Here is a 27,555-nt window from a genome sequence, read left to right on the forward strand (position 1 = left end):
GTAACCATTCTCTGTTCAACATTGTAGACCTTCACCCAGCTCTGTTCTTACTGATTTCTTAAATAAGCAGAAAATCATAAACTAAAGTTGAATCCACTTTAAAGTATATTTTTCTAGTAGAGGAAACATCATTTTAACTATGTTTACATGTCTGCACACATCTTCCTCCAAATTTACTCATAGACATCCAGGCATATGCTGAGCTGTTTGTAATATTATGATATTCTATCCATCTCTTTTCCTCAAAAACTATACCACAGAGTTCTATCATATTGTGATGATCTTGGCCTGCTTTTATAAATTCTTACTAAGATTGTTTTTCATTGTGGTGAGCGAAAAATTCTATCAATTATTTTTAAAAGCAATAATTCATTATACTTGATCGTAAATGTCAGGAAGCAAAGACCCAGCTGAAGCATTTTGTCACTAATCATGCTGTTTTTCTTCTAATTAGTTAATTTACATTTTACAAATTAAGGGTAAATTTCAGACAGAAGATAGCATCATAGCTTTAGCTGACCTATATTTGTATCTGCCAAATTTAAGTTAATTAGAAATGTAGATGATGTTTGTTTTATCTGTCAGAAGAGCTCATCTTTTGCTTAAAAAAAATAAAAGAAGTAGACATACTTTTTCCCCCTCAGCATTTATCATCAAAATAATAATATTCTTGCCAAGATGGCAGCCTCATAATAAACTCTTTTCAGTGGAGTGATGGGTAATGAAGCTTGCTTGTGAAGGCAGCGAAAAATGTTGTCTGGCCGAATGCATGAATATGATGGCTAGAGAATCAGTGGACTTGCTCAATCATCAATCTTTTTAGTAGCCTCTTATACATCTGAATATTTTGATAGATGATCTAATAATTGAGTTATCTATCTTTCTAACTATCAGAGTTGCATAAAAATTATCCTCACATGTTACTGAATATTAAATATATTAAGGCAACCAGTAAAATTTTCAAACAGGGGCCAAAAGGTGAAAGATCTTTGTTATTCTGTAAATTCCTCTTAATATATTAAGTGTGAAAGTCTTTGAAATCTTCAGTAGTGTGCTCCTTCTGTGAAATGAGCTTCACACATGAACTTCAAAAGGGAGAAATACCTGTTATAATTAGGACATGCTAGTTGCTATCACCAGTAGATGTTGGTAAATGACTAGATAAAGCTCATTTTTTGCCCAGTGGAGTATACCTGGAGATAAATCTGTTGTTTGTTCCCATAGCCAAGGATACATTGAATATGTCCTACATATTACTCATGAAAACAGCAATGGATGGCACAGATGTATAAGAGTGACCATATGAGCTTGAGGTACCCATCATTTTGACAGGAAGATGGTCTTACCAAAAGGGAAAAACAAAGCTATCTAATTATTCTTGTAATACAAAAATCGTTCTTTTTCCATCAAATAGCTTTTATTTTTAGATCTTTTTAACATATTTTATTTATTTATTTATTTGAGCGAGAGAGGCAGATGGGGGGCATACAAGAATTTCTAGCCACTGCAAACAAAGTCTAGACACATGTGCCACTTTGTGTATCTGGCTTACATGAGTACTAGGGAATTGAACCTGGGTTCTTAAGCTTCACAGACAAGCACCTTAACTGCTAAGCCATCTCTCCAGCACCAAATGGCTGTCTATAAGGAGAGTAATAGGGATTGTTATGTGTGTAGAACACCACTCACTACTCAGTTAAATGTGTGTGAACAAATGTATCCCACTGGAGTTGGAAAAATGGAAAGGAAAATTCACCCAAAACAGATGGGCTAAAAGTAGGGCTTCCTCCCCCAGGCTTCTCCAACTCTCCTCACTCCTTCAGGTTGACCTTTGTAGCACTGACCTCCAGGACCCCACACTGAGATTGGCCTGTTCTCTAGGAATGGCATCTGTTAGCAGGGTGAAAGACTGCCACTGTACTGCGTCCCAAAAAGCACTCAATGAGCAAGGCCCACTGTGAGAACTGAATGGCTGCCAGCCAGCCCTAAGCAGCTCTGCAGCAGTGGAAGATAAGGCATAGCTCCACCACTAAAGACCTTTCCTTTTCTTCCTAACCCTTTCCCCCACCACATACAGGTAGGGTCTCACACTAGCCCAGGCTGACCTGGAATTCACTATGCAGTCTCAGAGTGGTCTAGAACACACAGTGATCCTCCTAAGTCTGTCTCCTGAGTGCTGGGATTAAAAGCGTGCACCACCCTTTCTCCCCCTCCCCAAGACCTTTTCTTAATGACACACTTATTTATTGTGTTCTATTATGCAAAATAGTATTAAAATACTAAAAGTAACCGGAATTAATTGTGTTTACTGTTCTAAATGTGAATAATTGGTTTTTTTTTATTAGTTTTGTGCTCAGAGAATACAGTCAAGTTGGTACCATTGTTAGCCTCCTACATGACCACCCCCCTCTGCAGGGACCCTCCTTGTTGTGGAACATGGGTCGTGGATTGTGGGATTAGCCATCAGTTATGAATGGGAGGCAATGTCATGACCCAACATGTGGCTCTGACATTCTTTCTGCCCCATTTTCCAAAAATTTCCCTGAGCCATGTTGGGTTTATTCTAGGTCTGCTTCAGTGATGAGGTCTTGGGAACCTCTGTGTCTTTGGATATCTGGTTTGATAGGAGTTGACTGTTCTCTATGTCTATCTCCTTCACCATTGTGCCAGTATCAGGTTCATCAAGAAAACAGCACTCTTGTTTGTTTCCTCAATTATTCTTAGTTTCAGCTGGGCCCCTTTTGAAGTATGATGGGGCGGTTCTCTCCTTAGGATCTGCGTCTATCTGAAAAAGAGATGTAACTTCTCTGATGGAGAGTACAGTTAGCACCAGATAAATGGTATAAACCTTGTTTATTGTTTTTTGTTTTACTGTGTAGCCCAAGGTGGCCTCGAACTCCTGATCCTCCTGCTTCTGACTCTTTAGCAATATCCTACCAGTGAGCACCACCACAAATGGCGTGAACAATTATTTTTAAGTCTTTTCAACTGAAAAGGAAAATCAAAGACAGTGGGTTAGAAACAAAAGCAAGAAAATGTTTCAACTCTTACTCCGTGGCTCCAGATGTTCATTGCAGCTCATAGTGGCATATTTATAAAAGCGTGAGGTGCCACACATTTTTCTATTCATTTTCTGGAATCAGAATAACTATGCACAGTACCAATTGTGGAAGTTACTTTCCAGGTTATATGTGGAAAACTCTTCTCTTTGGTAGTTTGATCTTTTCTGGGTTTGAGAAATAGTTACTTCCACAATTTGTTCCTAGAAAAAGCAACTAATATTTTAAGATATTTAGTTATAGTATAAGGGCTATAGCTTTTCAACAGTTATCTGTTTAAAATGGCCACATTGGGAGGCTTTGAGAGGGAGGGGAAGTGTAGCCTTTTTTAAATCAAAGTAGCAAACATCTGTGTTCTTTCCAGCCTGTCTGTTGATTAGCATGGCCTCATTCATCACTGGCCTTTGATATTAGCACCAAAAAGCCATGTCTTTTTGTTTTAAATGATAAATATGCCTTTGTCATGAATATTCTTAGGCAGCCCAGGATTTACATCTGAATCGTCAAAGTGTAAACTGCCTAGCTCCTGGGATGAGTGACATTATTAGTGAAATAAAGAAGATTTTAGATTGTCATGGGTAGGTCTTAGATAGTGACATTAGGATGTTACAAGGGATATGGTTCTAGAGAACATTGTCCCTCCCCCACTATTCTGCTGAGAATTGTCATGTACAAAAAGAGGCAGCCGGACACTGGCACTCTGATGCCTTTGGACTGTATTATTTAGGCTTTATGGCTAGTACCTCTCATCCAAACTAATGCTGTTTGAAGTGCCAGACTTCTGGAGGTCACACAGCCAGCATGATCATTTGTTCTGTCTGCATGTATTGTGACAGAATTTCTTTAACTTTAGCATTATTTCAGGGTCTCTTTGAGTTATGTTTTCTGTGTAGGTTTTAGGGATCACTTTGCCCTCTCATCCCACCAGTGTATTTATGTATGTGCTACTGACATGAGTGTACCAACTGAAACTTCTACCTCTGACCAGTGCCCTGGGTCCAGCAGTCAAACCTACTTGTCCTCTTCACCTTTTCATTGAGAAATTAGGATCAAAGATTCATCCTTTGGAGCCTGGAGAGATGGCTTAGCGGTTAAGGTGTTTGCCTGCAAAGCCAAAGGACCCAGGTTCAGTTCCCTGGGACCCACGTAAACCAGATGCACAGGTGGCACATGTATCTTGAGGTCATTTTCAACAGGGTGAGACCCTGGCATGCCCTTTGTTTTTTGTTTTTTTTTTTCTCCCTCTCTCTCTCTCCTTCTCAATAAACAAAATTAAAATTAAAAAAAAGCATTCATTAGCCAGGCGTGATGGCTCACACCTTTAATCCCAGCACTCGGGAGGCAGAGGGTTGCCACAAGTTTGAGGCCACCCTGAGACTACACAGTTAATTCCAGGTCAGTCTGGGCTAGAGTGAGACTCTACCTTAATATTAAAAAAAAAAAAAAAAGCATTCATCTTTTGTTAATTTTTTGAATGTTTCATGTTAGTAGTCCATCTAGCTTTCTTTGCATCTGTGTATAACAGATTTTTATGAAGATCTAATAGTCACGCAGAAGCCACATCCCTTTGCACAGGCTCCATCTTTATAATTCCAAGCACGGATTGAATTTTAAATGGGATTAGATATTTTAATGTCTCCATTGCAGTTTAATTGATTGATAGAATGAGTCAAAGAAGAGCTGGGGAGATTGCTCAGTGGTTAAAGGCACTCGCCTGGAACCCTAGCAACCCAGGTTCAATTCCCCAGTACCCACATAAGCCAGATGCACAAAGTGGCACATGTATATGGAGTTCATGTGCAGTGACAGGAGGCTGTCATGTGCCCGTTCTCATTCTTTCCCTGTTCTCTCTCTTGTTCTCTCTTTCTCTTTCTTTGTCTCTCTCAAATAAATAAAGAATAAGTGAAAGTAATCTTTAGCATAGAATGTTAGACATGTACAGAAAAGGTAAAATATATATTTTATTTTGTCTCCCCATCAAGTTCAGAAGACAGTTTTATCAGTATTAAATTATGTTTTTTAATATACTTTATTTAATTATTTATTTCAGAGAGATGAACAGGCAGGGGTGGGGAGAGAATAGGCATGCCAAAACCTCCAGCCACTGCAAACGAACTCCAGATACATTTGCCCCCTTGTGCATCTGGCTTATGTGGGTCCTGGAGAAGCAAACCGGGATCCTTTGGCTTTGCAGGCAAATGCTTTCACTACTAATCCGTCTCTCCAGCCCTAAATTATGTTTTATTGAGGGTTATAATCTTCAGACGGCAAATCTTGGGTGCTTTTTATTTGTCTGATGACATCAAAACTAAAGTTCAGCTACCAGTTTTGGATTTATTTCTTGATTTCAAAAAAATTAAGGCAAAAGCATTTACAGTTGATTATAAGTTAACCTTTGTCATCAAGACTTTGGCTGTTTTTCTAATACTTCTTTTAATTTCTTAACATTTTCTAGGTTATGTATTTCATGATAAATGAAGTCTTATTCATATTTGTTTCCCAACAGAAAATAATCACTTAAGCCCAACCCCTCACATTAATTGAGATTTTTGTTCTGTAATGTTAGTGTGTGGGTTCTTGAGACCCTGAGGCTTTTGCCCAACTGGAAGACAATGATGCCAGTGAGCCTCTGTCCAGAGTTAATCAGCCGCAGGATTTGTAAACTGCACATGTGTCAGAGTTGAAAATGTTAGCACTCTAATAGAAGCTTGAAAAGGTTAGATCTGATAAAAGCCGTCAGCAGTTAAAGAAAGTGATTTATGGGATTGTAATGACACAAAATGCCTCATTTATCACTCATATATAGATAGGTTAAGGTTCCGGTGTCATACTTTTAAAAACTTGACCACTTCAGATTGTCAAAATAGGTACTTAATTGCCCTTCATCTTTTTCATTTAAATTTTCATTTGAGCTTGGTAGTTTTATCTGTGATTACTTCACTGCTGCTCACTTCATGTGGTTCCATTTAAAGACATCCATATTTAGGGTCTTCAAAAATTATACATAACTCATCTTTTTGAAGTTTTATTAGCTGAAGCTGTACCAAAAAGACCAAGTCATTCTTATAGATGCTGATTTGCATTTTTACTTAACACAGGTACCATGAAGACATATCAAAGTGCCATTTTCAGCTCTCTAATGCTTATAATCTTCATCGGCACTTTAGAATGCTCTAAATTTTCTACTTAGCTCACCAGAAGAAGCTCGGCATGAGATTGGAGAGCACAGCTCCGTCAGTTGGATTACAGTCCCAGTAGAGGTGCAGTGTCAAGCGCCACACAAACTACATCACAACTTGCCTGTCTCACTGAAATGATCCGTACAACAAGAAACAAGATCCGAGAGATATAACTAGTTTTCATGGAATGATTAAAACATAACTCTCAATTGTTTCTTTATACATCTAGAAGAACATATTCATAAACTTGGAATGCTAAGTATTCATTTGTTTTATGAATATCTTAACACCATTAAATAAGACTATCTTCAAGTTAGAGCACATCAAAGTTGCATCAAACTTTATGGATGGTTGCTGCAATTTTAGACTCTTTAATATGTAGGATAAGCTTGTTCAAGGGCTTCTGGGAAATTGTCCAGGTCACCAAAGCACCCCAGGATTTCCCTTTGCCTTTCTCTAATCAAAAACAGAATGGAAAAGTTTGGCAGGTTTGACATTTTTCTTGTTTTACTTTAACAGTGACATCTGAGGTTCACAGTTCGTCAGCCTCATATTGTACTTTCTTTAACAGTGACATTTGAGGTTCAGCTTAAAAAGAAGTCAAAGCAGCTTCTTCAAGAAGACAGAGGTAGAAGGGGCTGGACCTTGAGTCACCATTACTGAATGCATCACCTGCTGGCCCTGATGCCATTAAATGGCCTACAAAACACATTGTTGAAACAGTCATTGAATATGATGGTGTGAGTTCTGAACACCTAAAAATTATAGTTCATTTTGTTAGACATGAGAGTGTCATTGTGGCATAACGTAAAAAATTATGTTACATCATGAAGTGCCCTTCCCTTGTAGTGACATTAAAAATGTATGGGATGAGTGACTTGACACCTGGCAGTTCTGTAAGTTGAGATAAAGATTTAAATACAATCATAAAATGGGTATGTTAGAGAGAATCTCTGCTCTTTATATATTTTAAATTTTTTACAAAAGGCAAACAAAAAGTCAGGGAAATGTCACTCAGTTTTGTTCAAAAGCGTTGTTCTTAATGTGAATGTAAAAATAAAATATTTTATATCTTCCAGTATTTTATGTTTATAATATCTGTTTAAAAATCATAAGATATAAACTAAAATTTGTTTTCAAAAACTCTCCAAGGTTTATTAAGAGAAATTAGTCTATATTCAGTCACGTTATGTTAATGTGGTAGCATACTCAGTATGTTCAAGTATAGTAAAGAACTAAAAACTCTGAACACTTATTTTAAATAGGGCAGAAACCTATAAGCATACTCCTTTGAGCTCTGGAAAGTATATAATTCCCACATAGAAATGTAAATCTTTTTGTGTTTTATTTTAAATTATGAAACCTTATAATTTCAGACTTATCTTCCTGGCAAATGAAACTTTAAACATTTGGTAGTTTGAATGTATGTCCCACATAAACTCGGGTGTTTTATTAAAGCTTGTAGCTTGGGTCTCCAATCTCCTTGCTCAAGGAGGTATTACTGAGATTGGGGGTAGATTCTGGAGTCCAGCCTTATGATGTCACTGAGGGTGGATCTGAATTCTAGCCCAAAGGTATACAGAGAGGTTTGAGCTCTGAGGGCCCCTGCTTACTGTCAGGTTTGTGCTTGCTGCCTTTTCTTAAAATTTATTTTAATTAATTTATTTATTTTTGGAGTTTGCTGGCTGGTGGTTTTTTTCCTCTGCTTGGATTTATGAATGGGAGCCATCTTTTCCTGCTATAGGTGGAACTTCCCCCTTGATCCGTAAGCTGAAATAAAACCATTCCTCCTCAACTGTGCTTGGTTTGGATGTTCATTCCAGCAATGTGAAACTGTCTGTTACAAAGCAGTTATAAACATTACTTTTTTTGCATGTGTATAGTATGTATGGTGTGGTGTGGTGTGTGTGGTATATTTGTGTGTGTGTGTTCAGAGGATGACGTTGGGTGTCTTCCTCTATTACTCTTTGGCATTGTTTCCTTGAAATGGAATCTTACTAAACCCAGAGCTGCCATTTACGGTCAGAATATCAGGATGTCAAGCCCCACCAATTCTCCAGTTTCCAACCTCTCAGAACCGGTGTTATAGGCATGCATGGCTGTGTTCAGCTTTTCATGTGGGTTCTGGGAATGGAACTCAGGCAGTTTCAGTTCTTTCAGGCCCTTGTGCTTATATGGCAAGCGCACTCACCTGCTGAGCCATCTCCTTAGCCCCTATTACATTTTGATCTTTTTGTCTTTACAAAAACATTATTAAGTATTTAATTATGAGCAGGAACAGAGAGAGGGTATAGGTGTATCAGGGCTTCTTAGCACTGCAAAGGAACTCCAGACACGTGTGCCACTTTGTTCATCTGACACTATCCTGACACTATGTGGGGAATCAAACCCAGGCTTGCAGGCTTTTCAAGCAAACATCTGTAGCCTCTGAGCCATGTACTCAGCCTCTATTTATTTTATTATTATTTTTTTTTACAAAACCACTTTTATAATGTAGCTTTCCAACTTTAGGGATATTAAAATAGGTGTTATTTCTTTCTAGATGCATCTTGTTCAGAAAAGGTAAGTATATACCTAAATTGAAATTTTAGTTCTGTTTTATTTTATTTTTACTTATTTATTTGAGAGAGAGAGAGAGAGATAGAGAGGGACAAAATGGGCATGCCAGGCCCTCCAGCCACAGCAAATGAACTTCAGGTGCACACACTACCTTGTGCATCTGGCTTTTATGGGTCCTGAGGAATTGCACATGGGTCCTGTGGCTTTGCAGGCAAGTGCTTTAACTACTAAGCCACCTTTCTAGCCCTGAAATTTTAATTTTTCTGTGATTTTAAAAATCTGTACTAACTTGGCTGTTTAAGCCTTTGTGTCAAGTTTTTATCACTAAGCAGCAAAATTTGACAGTCACAGCTTCTCAAAATATACATAGATTTGCAGAAAATATATTCTTCATATAAATTTGTTACTTATTTGTATTAGGTGAGAACGACCCAAATGCATTGTGTTCTTTTACTGTTTTATGCATCAGTTGTATGTATTCAGGTAATAACAGAAGATCCATTTCAATTTAACCATCTAGACATTCATGACTTTATTTAAAGTTTAGTTTTCAAATCTACAACTAGGTAAAATTAATATCATCTTTGTTTATATGACCATAGGAATCAAAAGTATCTTTCTGCGACATAGTTTGCCCTTGTAACAACCTAAGGTGATATATTAAAATGCCATCATTGCAGGCCAAGCAAAAGGAACACACAGTGTTTTTGCATGTAATCTTTCATTTGTTCACTAAGGGCTAAAGTGAGCATTCAAGCACGGCTTTCAGACCCGTCAGCAATGAGAACACACAAGGGATTTTGTAGAGCCTTAGAGACCGTTCTAGAAAAATAGATTCAATTAAAAAGTAAAATTGACTTTGAAGTTTCACAGAAATCTTAAGATGTTATAAAGTTTCATCTGAATGTACTAATAGGAAAAGTGTCTTCTTATCCCAGATGAGAGAATATCATCCAGGAAGCTATGATGCTTGACTCATAAAACAGTGGGTTTTATAAATATTTTCTTTCGGTTTGAGAGAGAGAATTATGATGCATTCAGATGCAGTTTTATAAGGCCTCTCTCTGATTCGCATGCTGATTGACTCAATTGTAAAGTAGGAATATCTTTAACTATTACTAAAAGAAACCCTTAGGCCCCCATTGTCTTCAAAATAATCAGTACCATCAATTCATGCCCTGTCTGTCTCAGTCAATATGTTCATGGGGGCACTGTTCTCCTGAGAACTCCATTGCTACTCCATAGCCAGGTACAAGTATCCCGGAGGCACCTTGATCCTCCTTTAATTACTTTTAAGTTTCATATTTAAAATAAATATATAACTGAGCATCTTTATTTTCCACTAGTTCATTCAAAAAGCCTGACCGATAGTACATCTTGTCCTTGCATTAAAGAAGGTAAACTCAGCCATATAATGATAGCTAGCCCACACCTGTTCTTTTTGCTTCTGCTTACATCATCCCTGGGCCTGCTCTGCCCATGTCCATCATGGGGAGTCCATCTGACCCCACTATGACACATGTCCAGCAGGCATTTAATCACCAATATGTTCATATTTAAATTACTTCATTTAGAAGTATTTCATTCAAAACAAATCAATCTCTGAGAGATGTTTTATTAAGTAATTGCTCCATCACTGAGAAACTCTTTCTGGACCAGAATTGCTATTTTTCCAGCTAGCCAATGCTCCATGTATTAACTGTTCAACAGAAATAGATAAATAAAGATTAATTTGACATTGTATCTAATGGCCTTATTAAAACCCCTAGTGCCAAGACGTCAACTTAAAATGACACTGGGACAGTAGATGCTCAGCACATGAGAGCTTGTTTCTGGCTTAGCACACAAAGATGCAGCCAGTAAGAATATCTCCTTTACATTTCCATTTATTTTAGTTACTCATTTTAAATTATTATTCTTGAAAACATACTGTAAACTACTTTGTTTTTAAAGAGTCATGCCATAGATTGGGTAATACTTGAAGATTTGTTACATTTGGGCTGTAGGAAAAATAATGCCTATGGGTGATAATGAGTATATGATTTGCATGTGTGTTGTATAATTCACAATATACATATGCATTCATCATATTATTCTTTTCAGTATGATGAATTATGTCAGTTTATTGCATATGTCTACATGTACCTCATCTCTTAATTAAAGCATTAATCACTAAAATTACCAAAGATACATAGTGTTGCAGTACTTTTAAAATTTAGCGTTGATCTTTGCATAGTAATACACATATTATTTCTAATTGGTAGACTATACTAAGACATTTTAAATAAGGATTTCCATATTATGATTCTATCATATCAATTATTTTAAGCATGCTTATCTTAATATATACCCAGAACATACTTTTTGCCATTTTAAATCATTTTTATTTGGGATTGATTTTCCTAAATCACTAAAATTACCAGACATGCATGTGCGTGCGCGTACACACACACACAAACACACACACACATACATATGTACTGTGAGCCCCTTTAAATTATAAGTTAACCTCACAGATGCTGTTTCTGGTTGGAAGGTTGTCTTCAGACACAGAGTTTGGGCTTTTGCAGTGACTTGGTTAGCCTCCTGTGTCCTCTGCTACCTCAGCCTTCTGTTGTCATGATGGAACGCTCAGGGGCCTCAGACCTGCTCACCGACAACAGTGGTGCAGCACCTGGGGTGCCAAGCTTTCTGAACCAGAAAAACACCGGGCTCCCTCTCCACTTCCCTCCTGGTTTGTCTTCTCCAGGCACACTGCTGTAGTCACTTTCCTAAAATCTTAGCTATGGGGTGACACCTTCTGTTTCTGTGTGAAGAGTCTTTGTCCCACTCTGCTTTGTTCTGTGTGGTGGGACCCACATGGGTCACATCAGTGGCTCCTTACTCTGTGACATCCTGCTGGCTCAGCCAGTGGGAGGCAAGAGCAGAATAGGAAAGGCTAGAGAAGTGCACCCATGGAGGATTTGTCCCCCATTGGATTAACTTGAGGCCTCTCAGCTTGACTGGACATGGATACCAGTTATTTTCAGGGATTCCATATCTAGCAACTCACTTAGTTTTGAGTGTCCATTCCTCTCTCTGACTCAAGCCTATGATGAAAAGAGGCTCCCTGCTGGGGTAGCCCAGAAGCATTTAAGTACTGAATTGCTATAAAATCTTGGTTAATGTTGCTGTCCCTTTAAGGTAGGCTTCTTATAGTAAAATGCTTTAAAGGCCTTCCGCAATCTGATTGATCCCAATCCAGCCATATCCCAAGATACTACTCTGTAACTCCCTATTTCCATCCAAACAAACATGCCATACACTCCAAAAATGCCTAACCGGGCCCTTTTGTGCGTCCTTGCTCGTGCATGGTCCCAAGCCTGAATTATCTGGTTGAGCCCATTGTACCAACCTGCCCTTCTTATGAATTATTATGAGTTTGGTCTGAAATCTGGGCTCTGGCCAGTGGGCATTGTATTTGAGGCTGAAATTCTAGTGGGAGCATTTAGAAAATATATGGCCAGAGCACACAACCTCCAGAGAGCATGATAGGGAGTCAGCCAGGTGGTTTCCATTTGCATGCCTTTCCCTAGTCAGGGTCTGTCTAAAACAGTGCATCAGAAATTACAATACTTGTGGACACCTGAGTTCCACTAGAACTTTTTTTTAAAAATATTTTTATTTGCACGCACAGAGATATGAGAGAGAGAGAGAGGAAGGAGAGAGAAAGTAAGTAAGTATGTGTGTGTCAGGGCCTTTAGTCACTGGAAACGAACTTCAGATGCATGTGCCACTGTGTGCATTTGGTTCTACGTGGGTACTGGGGACTTGAACCTGAATTGTTAAGGCTTTGCAGGCAAGTGAGCCATCTCTTCAGACCCCACTAGATCCTTTCTAAGTGTCATTCATTTCTTTCCCTTCTAGTAGTTTGAGTCAATTACTTATAGTCCCAAGTAGCCCCTATTCAGTTAGGGTCTATCCATTTCTTTTGTTGTTGTTGTTGTTGTTGTTTTAAATACTTTTTAAATTTATTCAATAGAGAAAGAGGGAAGGGGAGAGAGAGAGACAGAGAGAGAGAGAGAATGGGCATGCCAGGGCCTCCAGCCACAGCAAACGAACTCCAGATGCATGTGCCCCTTGTGCATCTGGCTAACGTGGGTCCTGGGGAACCGAGCCTCGAACTGGGGTCCTTAGGCATCACAGGCAAGTGCTTAACCACTGAGCCATCTCTCCAGCCCCAGTTTTGTGTCTTTTTAATCCATGATACATAAAGTTTCTGCCATTAAGACTAGCCGGCACCTTAGAAAGCCTGAGTGCAGTTTTGTGTATCTGGCTAACGTGGGTCCTGGGGTATGAGCCTGGTTCCTTTGGCTTTGCAGGCAAACACCTTAACCACTAAGTCATCCCTCCAGCCCAGGGGCTATCCATTTCTATTAGGTAGTTAGGGCTTATTCCATTGATAGACCATCAGGCAACTTCAAGCTGCTTATAAATTAGACAATTACTAAATGTTACCTTATAGGAATGTAGGGTGATTTAATCCATACAAGGAGAGGTATCTGTAAGGAACTAAGGAACTAGCAGAGTGTGAGAGGTGTCTAAGGGTATCTTGAATGATCGCATAAATCTATACTTACCATAGAGATAAACTGTTGTTGTTTGGGCCCATGTTTATGATCAAAATCACCATGTCAGTAAACCCAGCAGATTCATTTATTTGACCTCTCATCAGTTTACTAATGGCTTCTTGACACTCCTCATTTGATTTCTAGGACTGTTTACCCTATCCACATTCTCCCAGCCTTGGTGGTCATTCTCTCTCAGTCTTCATACTTCCTCCTTCTCCCTGTTGTCTTCAGGTAGAGTGTCCCAGGACTCCACATTTGATTCTTTATCTGTTGTCACTTATGCTTGGTGATTTCGTCCAATAACCTGGCTGTAAGTGCCTGCTGAGTGCTAATCCATCCCTAAGTTATGTGTCCATCCTAGTCCTTACCCCTAAACTTTACAGCCACACACCCCACTATGTACTCACTTCATTGTGTGGTGGACATCTCAAATTCAGTGTGGCCAAATGTGGATTCCGGGTGTCCTTAAGTTTTACCCCATCCTCTTTCCCTCGCACTGCAGCTCCTTCCGATCTTTCTGAAAGTCTTGCTGATTCTACCTTCAAAAGATATATCCAATGCCAAGCATGGTGACACCTGTTAGTTGAGTACTTTAAATTTTGAACCTAGCAGGAGGTATCAAGGATCTCCTCAGCTATACAGTGAGATTGAGATCAGCCTGAGCTACCTACATGATAGCCCCTCTAACAGTATCTATTCAGACACATTTCATTTCCTCTACTACCATGTAGCCCAAGCTACCACTATCTCTGACTTGTGGTAGTTTGAATGTGATAGTGTACATGTATGGCCTCATAGACTCAGGTGTTTTATTAAAATTAAACTTGTAACTTTGGTATCCAGCCATCTGGCAGGAGGAGATGTCACTAGGGGAGGATCCTGGGGTCCAGCCTTCAGGTGCGTTTGCAGGTAAATCTTGATGCCAGCCCAAGGGTTTGGAAAGGGCAATTTGAGCTCCGCCTCTTTACATTTGTGGTGCTGGCTGTTGATGATGTCTCTCGGCTTGGATCTATGAGAGGGAGCCAACTTCTTCCACCATTACTGGTGTCCCCTGGACTCTATAAGCCTGAAATGAATCCCTTTCTCCAATAAATTGTGTCTGATTGTATGTTCGTCCCAGCATCGTGGAGCTGACTACAGCACCTGTCTCCTACTATCACCCTCTTACAGTCTGCTTCTCAGCGTAACATTCGGATCATCAAACAGAAACCCATGTTAATCAGCTGATAAAAATTTTTACAATGGTTCCCTAGTGACTCAGATTAGGAACCAACATCAGGCCACACGGCCCTTCACATTACCCCACCACCACCATATCTCAATCTCTGAGTTTAATCTTCTAACACCTTCCCCCATGCTCTCTGCACCTGTCATTTTGGCCTCGGATGTTCCTAAACTTGGTCGGGTATATAGTCACTGCAGGCCCTATGCAGGGATTATCCTGCACATGGGCTACTTTTGCTAGGTGTGCTTATGGACCTCTGTCCAAAGTCAAGTGCCATGTCCCCTTGTCCCACCCACCCTGAGATGACAGCAGCCTCCATCTTTCTTCTTTCATGTGTTTCTCCATAATCCTTTCAGTCCCTAACAAATGCTTGTGGAATAAATTGGAAGGGTTTTCTTGGAACAAACACAGTGCATTTTTAAGATGTGAAATCACATGCCAGTGTTAATGGCACAACTTGGTTATGTTTCATCATTTGTTTTCCCAAAGTTTCTCATACCTTGAAGAAATGTCATGTCTTATTTTTATGCCATGGAAGTAGTCATCAGTATTTGAATTTTGAATTTAAATAAAGTAAGACAGGCTGGCCCTTCCCTCCTTTGTTTTTATCAGGAAGCCCACTGCAGTTTCTAAGAGAAATAATATCAGCTTTCAAAAGTAACTATTGGTATTGTTTCATATGCTGCTAGATTTGAAGATGATATGCAGTTACTTGATCAAGTGCTTTACTTGATCAAGTGCTTTACAAGAAATGTACATTGTGGCTCATAATTCTTGCTGGCAAGTATCATGACTTCAAAATTATTATGCAAATATTCCAAATGCTAGCAAATTTAAACTAAGGGGGGATTTTATCTTGGATACAACTGAGAATAAGTTTGCATCTTCTTATTTCCATTTTTATTATTAAGAGTTATACAAAATTATTCTATTGAATTTAAAAAGACCCATAGTGTTGGCCATCTCTGAACATATCATATCCAACAAAAGCTTAAAAATTCATTTTCCAAATGAAATATCATGCAATGGTATTCTTTTTTAACTCCATTTGGATACTTATCTAAAATATTATAATTGCTATATCTAACTAAAATTGCTATTTTCTTTTATATGGTAAAAGCTTGCTTAGGTCAGAGTATCATTGACTACTGTTTTCTGAAAATACTACCGAAAATTATACTTAAATAATTTTGGAGAATACTGCCTACTGCATTAGAGTATTAAGGGTCTAAGAGGTTTTGTATGAAGGAAACGTGATTAACTTTACAATTCTTAAACATATTTTTGCCAAAGATCAGTTTGGGTATTTAATACCTAAATGTTCTTTGCTGATCCTTCTTGTGAATTACTGGATGGGTCCTGACAAATGGAAAGTGAAGTGGGAACCAACCGACATGATGATGGCATAGGATATCACCCAGGCTATCTAAAGAGTTGGTATGTGCATTTGCATCTCACAATTTAAAAGAGTGAATGGGCTAAAGGTGTAGCTTAACGGTATAGTGCTAACCATGCATGCATAAGGCCCTGGGTTGGATCACAAATATAGAGAAGGAAATTAAACAAAAAAAAGCCAAATAACTTTCCTTTAAAGCAAAATTTGCAGAGTGAGATCTCTACCTGGCTATGCAGACAACACAAAATGTGGACTGTGGTAACCTTGAAAGCAAGCACAACTCATACATGAGCATCCCTAACTCAGTTCAACCAATGTGAGACATAAAGACAAAACAAGGCCTGAATGGTCAGACCTTCTAATGCTTCAGAGTGTTTGAAATGAAGATTGGTATGCCTACTCTCTATCATAAATGGTAACTTATCCAAAGTACTGGAGTTGAATATGCTCCAAAAGTGCTGTTCCCCCCTTGCATGACCCACACTGTAAGAGGAGGGGTGTAGCAGCATGTGAACAGTGGGCAATCTCAGAGCACCCTCTTCTTGCTACACACAGAAGATCCTGGTAGAACCAGAACTTCATTTCCCTGTCCTTAAGCATGGAAAATTTCCAACTATATGTAAATCTTCAAGTCTGAAATTGGTTAAAGACCACTTTGCTTGGCCAGGCTCATCAAATAATGTTAACGGTTGTTTCCATTCATAAAGCGTGGATTCAAATGACAAAGCTCAAGTATCGGAGGCTGAAGTGAAGCACTACAAGTGTTTCACTTGGTGGGGGCTGTTATAACAAGCTGCCCAGACTGACAGCCCCAAGAGCACAGGAGCGTTCTGACAGTTCTGGGAGTCTGGGATCTAGGTGAGCAGGTTGGCTCTCTGGAGCCGTGTGCTGTGAGGCCCCCTTCTCCCGGAGTGATCATGCCACCTTCCCCTTTGATTCTCTGTCCCAGTTTCCTCTTCTCATGAAGCAGATTGTTAAACTGAATTAAGGTAAGGGAAGCCATGAGGCTACATAAAACTTTATTGCCTTAAGCATTTTATTTTTCACTCTAAAAAATATCTTTTATATTTTGATTTAAAAAAATTCAAAGCATGTGTTGGTTTTCTCTCAGTTTTTGTACAAATTAATAGGCTGAAATCTACCAGCAGATGATTGTCAATAGAAATTTTATGTGGTTTTTATTTCTTGATACTTCCTCCATTAAGAGGGAAAATCAAAGTCCTTGTCACTCCAATATGATATTTGTAAGGAAGAATCCTGCATGAAAGGATAGAAAGAGGCAGGCATACTTTCCTAGCAGACTGTTCAGAGATGCCTACCTCTGTGACTCTGTGAAGATAACAACTGGCTGCTCAGTACTTGTACATACCTACTGGTCCTTATTCACAAGTCAATTGGATACCATGGTTTCTTCACAAAAATGTGCCTCATCCATTTTGTGTTGCTGTAGGACAATGCCTCAACCTGGATATTTTATAGAGAAAAAAATGTTTATGTACTTGAAAGTTTGAGAGATCTAAAACCACATGACAAAATCTAATCGATCTATTAGTCCCTTATAGCTATGTCAGAACAAGGCAGTTGGATGGCATCATGGATCGGTGGGGGTGGAGGGGTGGGGTATAAGAGGGGGGGACGGTACCTGACAAAAGCCAGAGACTAGGAAGAAACCATGCTCATTATGTGAGATTTCAACTCCTTTCAACATCACTCCATTTGAGACCAAGCATATGGTCTTTCAGAGGATAAGCAACGCCCAAACTGGAGCTAGGGCAGAGCAGATGCTAACCAAGCACATTAGCATCCAAAGTAGGGTCACTGGGTGAAAGTTTCTGAGGGCACCCAGGGGCCTTGCTCTCCCTCACAGTAGGTAAAAATGGCCTGATTGTCCTCTTGCTCCCCCTCACGGTAGACAAGGGTGTCTGATTGTCCTCTCACTCTCCCTCACAGTAGACAAGGGTGGTCTGATTGTCTTCTCGCTGTCCCTCACGGTAGACAAGGGTGGTGTGATTGTCCTTTCGCTCCCCCTCATGGTAGACAGGGGTGGTCTGATTGTCCTTTCGCTCCCCCTCACGGTAGACAAGGGTGTATGAGTGTCCTCTCGCTCTCCCTCACAGTAGACAAGGGTGGTCTGATTGTCTTCTCGCTGTCCCTCACGGTAGACAAGGGTGGTCCGATTGTCCTTTCGCTCCCCCTCACGGTAGACAGGGGTGGTCTGATTGTCTTCTCGCTGTCCCTCACGGTAGACAAGGGTGGTCTGATTGTCCTTTCGCTCCCCCTCACGGTAGACAGGGGTGGTCTGATTGTCCTTTCGCTCTCCCTCACAGTAGACAAGGGTGGTCTGATTGTCTTCTCGCTGTCCCTCACGGTAGACAAGGGTGGTCTGATTGTCCTTTCGCTCCCCCTCACGGTAGACAGGGGTGGTCTGATTGTCTTCTCGCTGTCCCTCACGGTAGACAAGGGTGGTCTGATTGTCCTTTCGCTCCCCCTCATGGTAGACAGGGGTGGTCTGATTGTCCTCTCGCTCTCCCTCACAGTAGACAGGGGTGGTCTGATCATCTTCTCGCTGTCCCTCACGGTAGACAAGGGTGGTCTGATTGTCCTTTCGCCCCCCCTCACGGTAGACAGGGGTGGTCTGATTGTCCTTTCGCTTTCCCTCATGGTAGACAGGGGTGGTCTGATCATCTTCTCGCTCTCCGTCACGGTAGACAAGGGTGGTCTGATTGTCCTTTCACTCCCCCTCACGATAGACAGGGGTGGTCTGATTGTCCTCTCGCTCTCCCTCATGGTAGACAGGGGTAGTCTGATTGTCCTCTCGCTCTCCTTCACGGTAGACAGGGGTGTCTGATTGTCCTCTCGCTCTCCCTCATGGTAGACAGGGGTGGTCTGATCATCTTCTCGCTCTCCCTCATGGTAGACAGGGGTGTCTGATCATCTTCTCGCTCTCCCTCACGGTAGACAGGGGTGGTCTGATCATCTTCTCGCTCTCCCTCATGGTAGACAGGGGTGTCTGATCGTCCTCTCGCTCTCCCTCACAGTAAACAGGAGTGGTCTGATTGTCCTTTCGCTCCCCCTCACGGTAGACAGGGGTGTCTGATTGTCTTCTCGCTCTCCCTCACGGTAGACAGGGGTGGTCTGATCATCTTCTCGCTCTCCCTCATGGTAGACGGGGGTGGTCTGATCGTCCTCTCGCTCTTCCTTACAGTAGACAGGGGTGGTCTGATTGTCCTTTCGCTCCCCCTCACGGTAGACAGGGGTGGTCTGATTGTCTTCTCGCTGTCCCTCACGGTAGACAAGGGTGGTCTGATGGTCCTCATGGTAGACAGGGGTGTCTGATCATCTTCTCGCTCTCCCTCACGGTAGACAGGGGTGGTCTGATCATCTTCTCGCTCTCCCTCACGGTAGACAGGGGTGGTCTGATCATCTTCTTGCTCTCGCTCACGGTAGACAGGGGTGGTCTGATCATCTTCTCGCTCTCTCTCACAGTAGACAGGGGTGGTCTGATCGTCCTCTCGCTCTCCCTCATGGTATACAGGGGCAGTCTGATTGTCCTCTCACTCTCCTTCACAATAGGCAATGGTAGTCTGATTGTCTTGTCTAATGTACAAAATTAATAGGAACTCCTTGAAGAGAACCATAACATCACACATTCATCCCATGCATGTTGATCCACTGAGCATCTGGGCAACATAAAATGCAGCAAATCTTGGGCCCTGTCCATGGACAGCTCCTATTATGGTGAGGACAGAATGTAAATGAACATTGAAGAAATTCTATTCACAGTGAGGTGCTCAGGAAAAGACTTTCTAACCTGCTGTGACAAAGCAACTTTCAGGAAACGTTTGAGTTGAACTTCATTCTACCAAATTTAGTTGACTCCCTCTGCACATCAAATCAAATTATAACTTTGAATAATTCTGAAGGTTGTTAATGGCCTTGAATTATACAAGCATTTTGTGCATAGCTGTCTTGAGTCATAAGTTTTAGGACATCTCCATGGCATGAAGTTTTTCTGGTTATATGGCCATTGACCTAAATGCAGCCATAGTTAGCCCACTACATTTCCCAAGCAGCTATCACTGGAACTATAGTATTGGAATTCATTGTATTGTATTGTATTGTATTGTTATTATGGTGGTGTTCTTCTCTGAACACTCTGGAGACTCTTGTCTGACCACAAACTACATGGGTCTTACTGAGAGCCCAGCCAACACATGCACATAGTTTTACCATCAGAGGTTCTGATGAATTGTGGTAAAATTAAAGGGGGAAAAATTGCATTTTCCTATACATTTATAAAAGCAGTGATTCACTTTCACTGCTAAAATATTTATATTGTTAAGTACTTTATTTGTTATCAGCACAGAGCTAGTGTGCTACAAATGATAAGTAAGTTTGTCACTGCTCTATTAAACACCCATCCTATGATAGTATGGTCATGCATTCCTATAATCCCAGCACTGAGGGAGGCAGAGACAGGAAAATCACAGACACTTGTTGATCAGCCAATCTACTGAAAAATGGTACAAACTCTAAGCTCAGTGCAAAGCTTTCTCTGAGAAGCAAGGTCAAGGAGTGATATAGAATTCCCAACATCCTCCTCTGGGCCCTATATATGTAACACATACATGCACACACTTGTACACAAAAAAGAAGGGAAGGATGGAATTAAGGAAAGACTGTGTTAAGTTGGGTGTAGTGGCACATGCCATTAAAGCACATGGGAGATGGAGGCAGAAGGATCAAAAATTTAAAGCCAGGGCTGGGCATGGTGGCACATGCTTTTAATCCCAGCACTTGAGAGGCAGAGGTAGGAGGATTGCCATGAGTTTGAGGCCACCCTGAGACCACGTGATGAATTTCAGGTCAGCCTGCTCTAGAATGAGACTCTACCTTAGGGGGAAAAAAAATCAAAGCCAGTCTAGGCATTGCAGTCAGGTTCACATTGCTGACAGAAAACATGCAACTAAGAGCAGCTTTGGGGGGAAAAAAGGCAGGGAGTTATATTGGCTTACAGAGTTATATTGGCTTACAGAGTTATATTGGCTTACAGACTCGAGAGGAAGCTCCATGATGGTAAGGGAATACTGTCATGAACAGAAAGGGTAGACATCACCTCCTAGACAACATCAGCAGGAGAGTGTGCCAAACACTGGCAATAATACCCATAAGCCTGCTCCCATCAGTAAGTACACTACCTCCAAGAGGCATTAATTCCCGAATTGCAATCAGCTGAGGACCTAGCATTCAGAGCACCTAAGTTTATAGTGGATACCTGAATCAAACCATCACACTGGGCTTATAATAATACTGTCTGTAAAATCATAAAAATCTATAAAATCAAGAAAAAACACAGATTGTAGGCTTCCAGCATGTTTCTGAGGTCGTGTATGTGGACTTTTTGAACAAGTATCTGGTACAAGTTAGAAATACTGGTAAACCACAACCCAGAAGACTGAGCACAGATGTTGGGAGTTTAGTTTGGGGGAAGGTGTTTGTCTTTTATGGTAGCAGGGGGTGGGGCTGGGGAATGAAACCAGTTGGAGGTTACTGGTGATATTCACATGGAAGTGCCACATTGAAGGATCAGTGGTGCTTTGAAGTAATTCAGAAAATGAAGAAAACAGAACTATTTGGAATATTATGGACATGCCTTGTCCTTTTTGTCTCTGTTAAATCTGGATTTGAAAATAAGGAGTGATGGAAATGTAAAATACTAAGGATCAGTTAAGCCTCTTGCCTTGTTTAGAATCTAGCTAGCTGACTAGATAGGAGACTTGCACTGAAGGCTTCTGATTTCTAGTCTCATGGTTTTTCCCTTGGTGATTGATCTTTGTCCAGTAGAAACAAACACAGACCTCTGTTACCTGCTCAGCAGATAGAAATATATGTTTGCACATGCACATATCCCTATATGCCTAGAAGGTCTGTAATGAGGGAAAACAGGTCACTTCTAAGATGAAAAGTATTTCCTATCATGGTTTTTATGGAATATATGTTTTATTTATTTATTTATTTGGTTTTTCAAGATAGAGTCTCACTCTTTTGCCCAAGCTGACCTGGAATTCACTATGTAGTCTCAGGGTGGCCTCGAACTCACAGTGATTCACCTACTCCTGCCTCCCAAGTGCTGGGGATTAAAGCCATGCACCACCACACCTGGCTGGAATATCTTTTAAATATTTGTGTTTATTTATTTATTTGACAAAGAGGGAGGGAGGGCAAGAGAGAGAGAGAGTGGGCACTCCAGGGCTTTCAGCCACTGCAAACGAACTCCACATGCTTGCACCCCTTGTGCATCTGGCTAATGTGGGTTCCTGGGGAATCCTACCTGGGTCCTTTGGCTTTGCAGGGAAGCACCTTAACTGCTAAGCCATCCCTCCAACCCTGGAATATATTTTAAATTTATTATTTGTATTTATTTATTTGAGAGCAACAGACACAGAGAGAAAGAGGGAGAGAGAGAGAGAAAGGGTGCGCCAGGGCCTCCAGCCACTGCAAACAAACTCCAGACTCATGCACCCCCTTGTGCATCTGGCTAACATGGGTCCTGGGAAATCGAGCCTCGAACCGGGGTCCTTAGCCTTCACAGGCTGGTGCTTAACCACTAAGCCATCTCTCCTGCCCTGAAATATATTTTAAATAAGAAGTATTTGCAAATTATTGTTAGTTAGCACTATATTTTTCAATAAAAATATTTCAACTAATGAATTTATTCAGTGTAAACAATGAGTGGGAACACTTGTAGAATGTTGTTAAATTATCTCTCTAAACAAAAAGTGAGTGTTCCCATAACACTTGTGACTAGTACTTCTGGATGAGAAAATATTATGCCTTTCAGGTGATTATTTATTTGTTTATTTATTTATTTATTTATTTGAGGGTGACAGACACAGAGAGAAAGACAGATAGAGGGAGAGAGAGATAATGGGCGCGCCAGGACTTCCAGCCTCTGCAAACGAACTCCAGGTGCGTGCGCCCCCTTGTGCATCTGGCTAACGTGGGACCTGGGGAACCGAGCCTCGAACCGGGGTCCTTAGGCTTCACAGGCAAGCGCTTAACCGCTAAGCCATCTCTCCAGCCCTTTTCAGGTGACTTTTGAGCACATTTGTTTTAAAACTTTACGTGCAGTTACCAGAGTGAAACAGAGCAGAGGCACTGTTGTGGTTTGAATCAGATGCCCCTCATAAACTTGTGTGTTCTGATGCTGGTACCCAGCCGGTAGCAATTTGGGAGGTGGTATCTTGGCTGGAGGCAGTGTGTTTCTAGGAGCAGGTTTATCACCAGCTCCCCCTTGACAGAGATAAGATCACTCTCCTGCTGCTATTTTCCTATTTTCTTTCTTTCTTTTTTTTTGGTTTATTTTTTTATTTATTTATTGGAGAGTGACAGACAGAGAAAGAGTCAGAGAGAGAGAGAGAGAATGGGCATGCCAGGGCTTCTAGCCACTGCAGACGAACTCCAGATGCGTGCGCCCCCTAGTGCATCTGGCTAACGTGGGTCCTGGGGAATCAAGCCTCAAACCAGGGTCCTTAGGCTTCGCAGGCAAGCGCTTAACTGCTAAGCCATCTCTCCAGCCCATCTGCTGCTATTTTCTACCTGCTGTGACAAAGGTGATTTCCAGCCCCTACTCATGCCATGCTTTCTCTGCCATCATAACACTTCCCCTTGAGAAGCCAAAGAATTCCTTTCTGCCCATCAGCTACCTTTGGTCTGATACTCTGTCCTAGCAAGAGATGGTAAAATTATTACAAATGTCATGTACTTTCTTTAAAAGATGTGTGAATCCAGTCACTAGAGTTGGGAAGGAAATTAAAAAAAAAAAAATCAGAGACTTTGTAAAGCCAAGAGCATTAATAGGTATAATCTAATTTTATGAGTGAGATTTAATACGTTGTTAAACTTTTTAATCTATGCAGTGTTTAAAACCTGGAAAAAACGAACTTACACTGATGACAGAAGTTGTTTTAATGTTATAAATAGTGTTTTATAACTGCTACTTACCACTGTGACATAAAGAACTCTTTACACAGCCAAATGGTTTTCTTTTTTCTCTTTCTTTGTATGTGTGTACGCACATGTGTTTGTTGCATGTAAGTTTCTGCATGCACATTCCACAGCACATACAAGCATCAAAGAATAATCTCTGGTGTTGGTACTCACCTTCTTCCTTGTTTGAGGCAGTCTTTTGTTCACCACTGCACATCAGGTTAACTGCAGGCTTCCCAGAATTCTCCTATCTCCATGTCCTATCTCACTGTATGAGTGCTGGGATTACAGAAGTTTCTACTGCATACAGTGTTACATGGGTTCAGCAGATCCAAACTCAGGTCCATACACTTGTGTGGCAAACACTCTCATCTACTGAGCATATCCTCAGGAAATAATTATGACTTGTTTTTACAATGCAAGGTGTAAAATGGCCAAGTAGAAAGGGCCAGGAGAGAGAGGGGCTGTGATTCCCATTCAGCCCTTACTGTGTGAGCTTGGGCAAAATTCTCTTCTCTCCTGTCCTTTCCTCCTCCCACTTCCCTTCCTTTCCCTCCTGACCTCTCCTCTTCTCTTTCTCTCTCTGTCTCCACCGCCCCCCCACACACACATCTGTGAAATGTGGACAATCTGTATTCTGAGGAAGATGAATTTTTTCGAGTCCAAGTATACATAACGCCTGCCATATAGCATATAGTTGGGAAAAGGTAGCTCAAGGTATTACAATAGAGCTTACCGTAAGTAAGCCAGTGTGTGCCAAATGCGATGTTTTTTGAGACATTCGTATCTTGGCTTGTGACTTTAGTATGACTATCCATGTGGTACAGCAGCCTCAATCTGTGGCCTGGTAGATTGAGTGTAAGAATGTTAGGAATCCAAACACTCGCGAGGGCCAAAACCAGCTCACTAGAACTCTGCCTATCCACCAACCTGTGAGAATGCTGCTTCTAGTGCAGGCTTTTCATTTTCATTTCGTTTTTCTTTCATTACTCCACCTGCCTACCCAAACCTTACAACAGACGCTTCATTTTTGGATACAATGAATGGACACTTAGCAATTAATTTTACTTTCCTAAGGCCTCTGATGTGTGACAAGAAAATATTTATTTTTAGGTTTAGACTTAAACAGAAATAAAGAACACTTGAACAGCAAGGGGCAGGGGACACATTAACACTCAGGATTATTCAGAGGAAGAACTATGCCTGGATCAGCTGACCTCCAATCTGAGTATCTTTTTGGAAACTGTCATCAACCAGCGACAAGAAGTTTGCAACACCCACCCTCCTCTGCCAACAACAGACTCAAAGATGTGATCTTCTGAAAGGAGTTGACTTTCCCGTTGACCGTGCTATCAACTTTAACCTCCAACCTTGTCCTGCATGTATCACTACAAATAAAACCACCAAGGTTTGACAGAAGGATATAAAGTCACTAGGCCATCGCAAGGAAATGACCATGTGATTTTCTGGAACTTGAGGCGAATGCTTTGTAAGTTGGGCTTTTCCATAGGAAGTTGTAAACACTCACTCATATCGCTTTAGTTTTAATAATTATTGGTCCAAAAGAAATCTAGAAGTATACATATTAAATGATGTTTGACAACTGTAATTTATTCATTCTGTTATTGGTTGTCTTTGACCATGAACTTGGATTCCTGTCCTTAATTGTAATGTATATGATTTCATGCAAGCAGCACATGATACCATATAAACATGGCATTTGTATACAGCATTGTAAAGGAATTTTTAGTTTGTGATTAAGATAAACCAGATGACAAAAAGCAAACAATGTGTTTGTATTGCTCTACTGACTTCAAGATCACCCAGCACTGGATTTACCGGCAGATCTTGCATCTTGTGATGTGAGGAGTATTGGCCAGAGAGCCAAGCGAAGCTAGATGATAAGAGGTGTGGGAGTGTGAGAAGTTACGGACACTGGGGATGGTCCCCCTGACTCTGGGCTGCCTCTACATAGTCCTTCCTTGTAGCAGGTCCAGGGCACCTTCTGCAGAAGCTCTGTGCCACGGTGGCAGGAAGCCCCAGCCTCCATACCACCCCACTCACCTGAGCAGGCACTAGAGTCAACGAAAAGAGCAGGAGGGGAGCTAGCAGTGGGATACCAAACCAAAAGCAGCGGTAAATCAACAGACAACTGTGGGTGTGGCTGGACACCTTAGCATCCTTAGAACTTAGAATTGTTTTTTAATTTTTAAATTTTTATTAACATTTTCCATGATTATATAAAAAAATATCCCATGGTAATTCCCTCCCTCCTCCCTGACACTTTCCCCTTTGAAATTCCATTCTCCATCATATTACCTCTCCATCTCAATCATTGTACTTACATATATACAATATCAACCTATTCAGTACCCTCCTCCCTTCCTTTCTCTTCCCTTTATAACTTTTTAACTTACTGGCCTCTGCTACTAAGTATTTTCATTCTCACGCAGAAGCCCAATTATCTGTAGCTAGGATCCACATATGAGAGAGAACATGTGGCACTTGGCTTTCTGGGCCTGGGTTACCTCACTTAGTATAATCCTTTCTAGGTCCATCCATTTTTCTGCAAATTTCATAACTTCATTTAGGAACTTAGAATTTTATACAGTCTATGTACCACTCACTGCCACACCTCGCAGGGAGCAGTGCAGTTTCACTTATAAACCCAGTGGTGCTGATTAACCACAGCTACAATCAGGAATCTTTTCTTTCTGCTGTGTCTTCACATTTATTAATTTGAGCCTAATCATTCTTGTAGGAAAAGGAAAACTTTTTATTTGTTTGTTTGTTTGTTTTTTGTTTTTTTTGAGGTAGGGTCTCACTCTGGCTCAGGCTGACCTGGAATTCACTATGTAGTCTTAGGGTGGCCTCGAACTCACGGCAATCCTCCTACCTCTGCCTCCCAAGTGCTGGGATTAAAGGCGTGCGCCACCACGCCCGGCCCAGGAAAACTTTTTAAATGAATTTGGAAAACTATAGCTCAGAAAGAAAAGATGATTCACATAATATTCATTCATTCATCTCAAAGCCAAGATTTCATTTCCTATTTGCAAAAACTGTAGCTTAGCAATTTACCACAAACCAGACATCCAAGGGAGATAATGGTGGTGGGGGTACCAACCTGGGGGTGGGCATGTACAGGGGACAGCCTGAACTCTGCCTGCAGGGGAAATGGGTGTGTTCCACCCACTTGTCCTCATTCCCAGGAAAGACTGTTTGGCCAATTGAAAAATCTCTTCCTGTTTCAACTTCCTGATTCATACATTCCAAAATAGTTTAAGACTAACAGCTATACTATGTAAAATAGGTCTGCCCCTCTAACTCAATAGGGATGTGACCTGCTGGAGGAAGGGACCTACTGTCTCATTAGAAAAGTCAAGGAGACCAATAGTGGAAGCTCTGAGACTAGTTATGTGGACAACTCAAAGTTTAAAAAAAAATGTTATAAGTAAGATAAGAAAAAGCATTTGACCTTGTGCTAATAAAAATATCCCAACCTCCATTTTCACTTTTTGTATTTTTCCTCTGTCATTAG

At 40.8% G+C, this 27,555-nt stretch overlaps 1 protein-coding gene across 6 annotated transcripts in view; it reads left to right on the forward strand.

Annotated features, from left to right (window-relative positions):
* The window catches only part of Cdin1 (CDAN1 interacting nuclease 1), a 247,415-nt gene that overhangs the window by 156,693 nt on the left and 63,167 nt on the right, over positions 1–27,555 (forward strand). Inside the window, exon 11 of one of the 6 annotated variants that reach the window (XM_045157233.1) lies at positions 6,810–7,162. The exons of 4 other annotated variants lie outside the window; for them this stretch is intronic. In XM_045157233.1, the coding sequence (XP_045013168.1) occupies positions 6,810–6,819 (10 nt within the window). In that variant the 3' untranslated portion in view covers positions 6,820–7,162. Of the gene's footprint in view, positions 1–6,809; positions 7,163–25,130; positions 25,507–27,555 lie in introns of those variants that run through there. One more of the 6 variants, XR_006638557.1, reaches the window with a different exon arrangement.

Source organism: Jaculus jaculus, chromosome 8, assembly GCF_020740685.1.
Source record: "Jaculus jaculus isolate mJacJac1 chromosome 8, mJacJac1.mat.Y.cur, whole genome shotgun sequence".
Lineage (NCBI taxonomy): Eukaryota > Metazoa > Chordata > Mammalia > Rodentia > Dipodidae > Jaculus > Jaculus jaculus.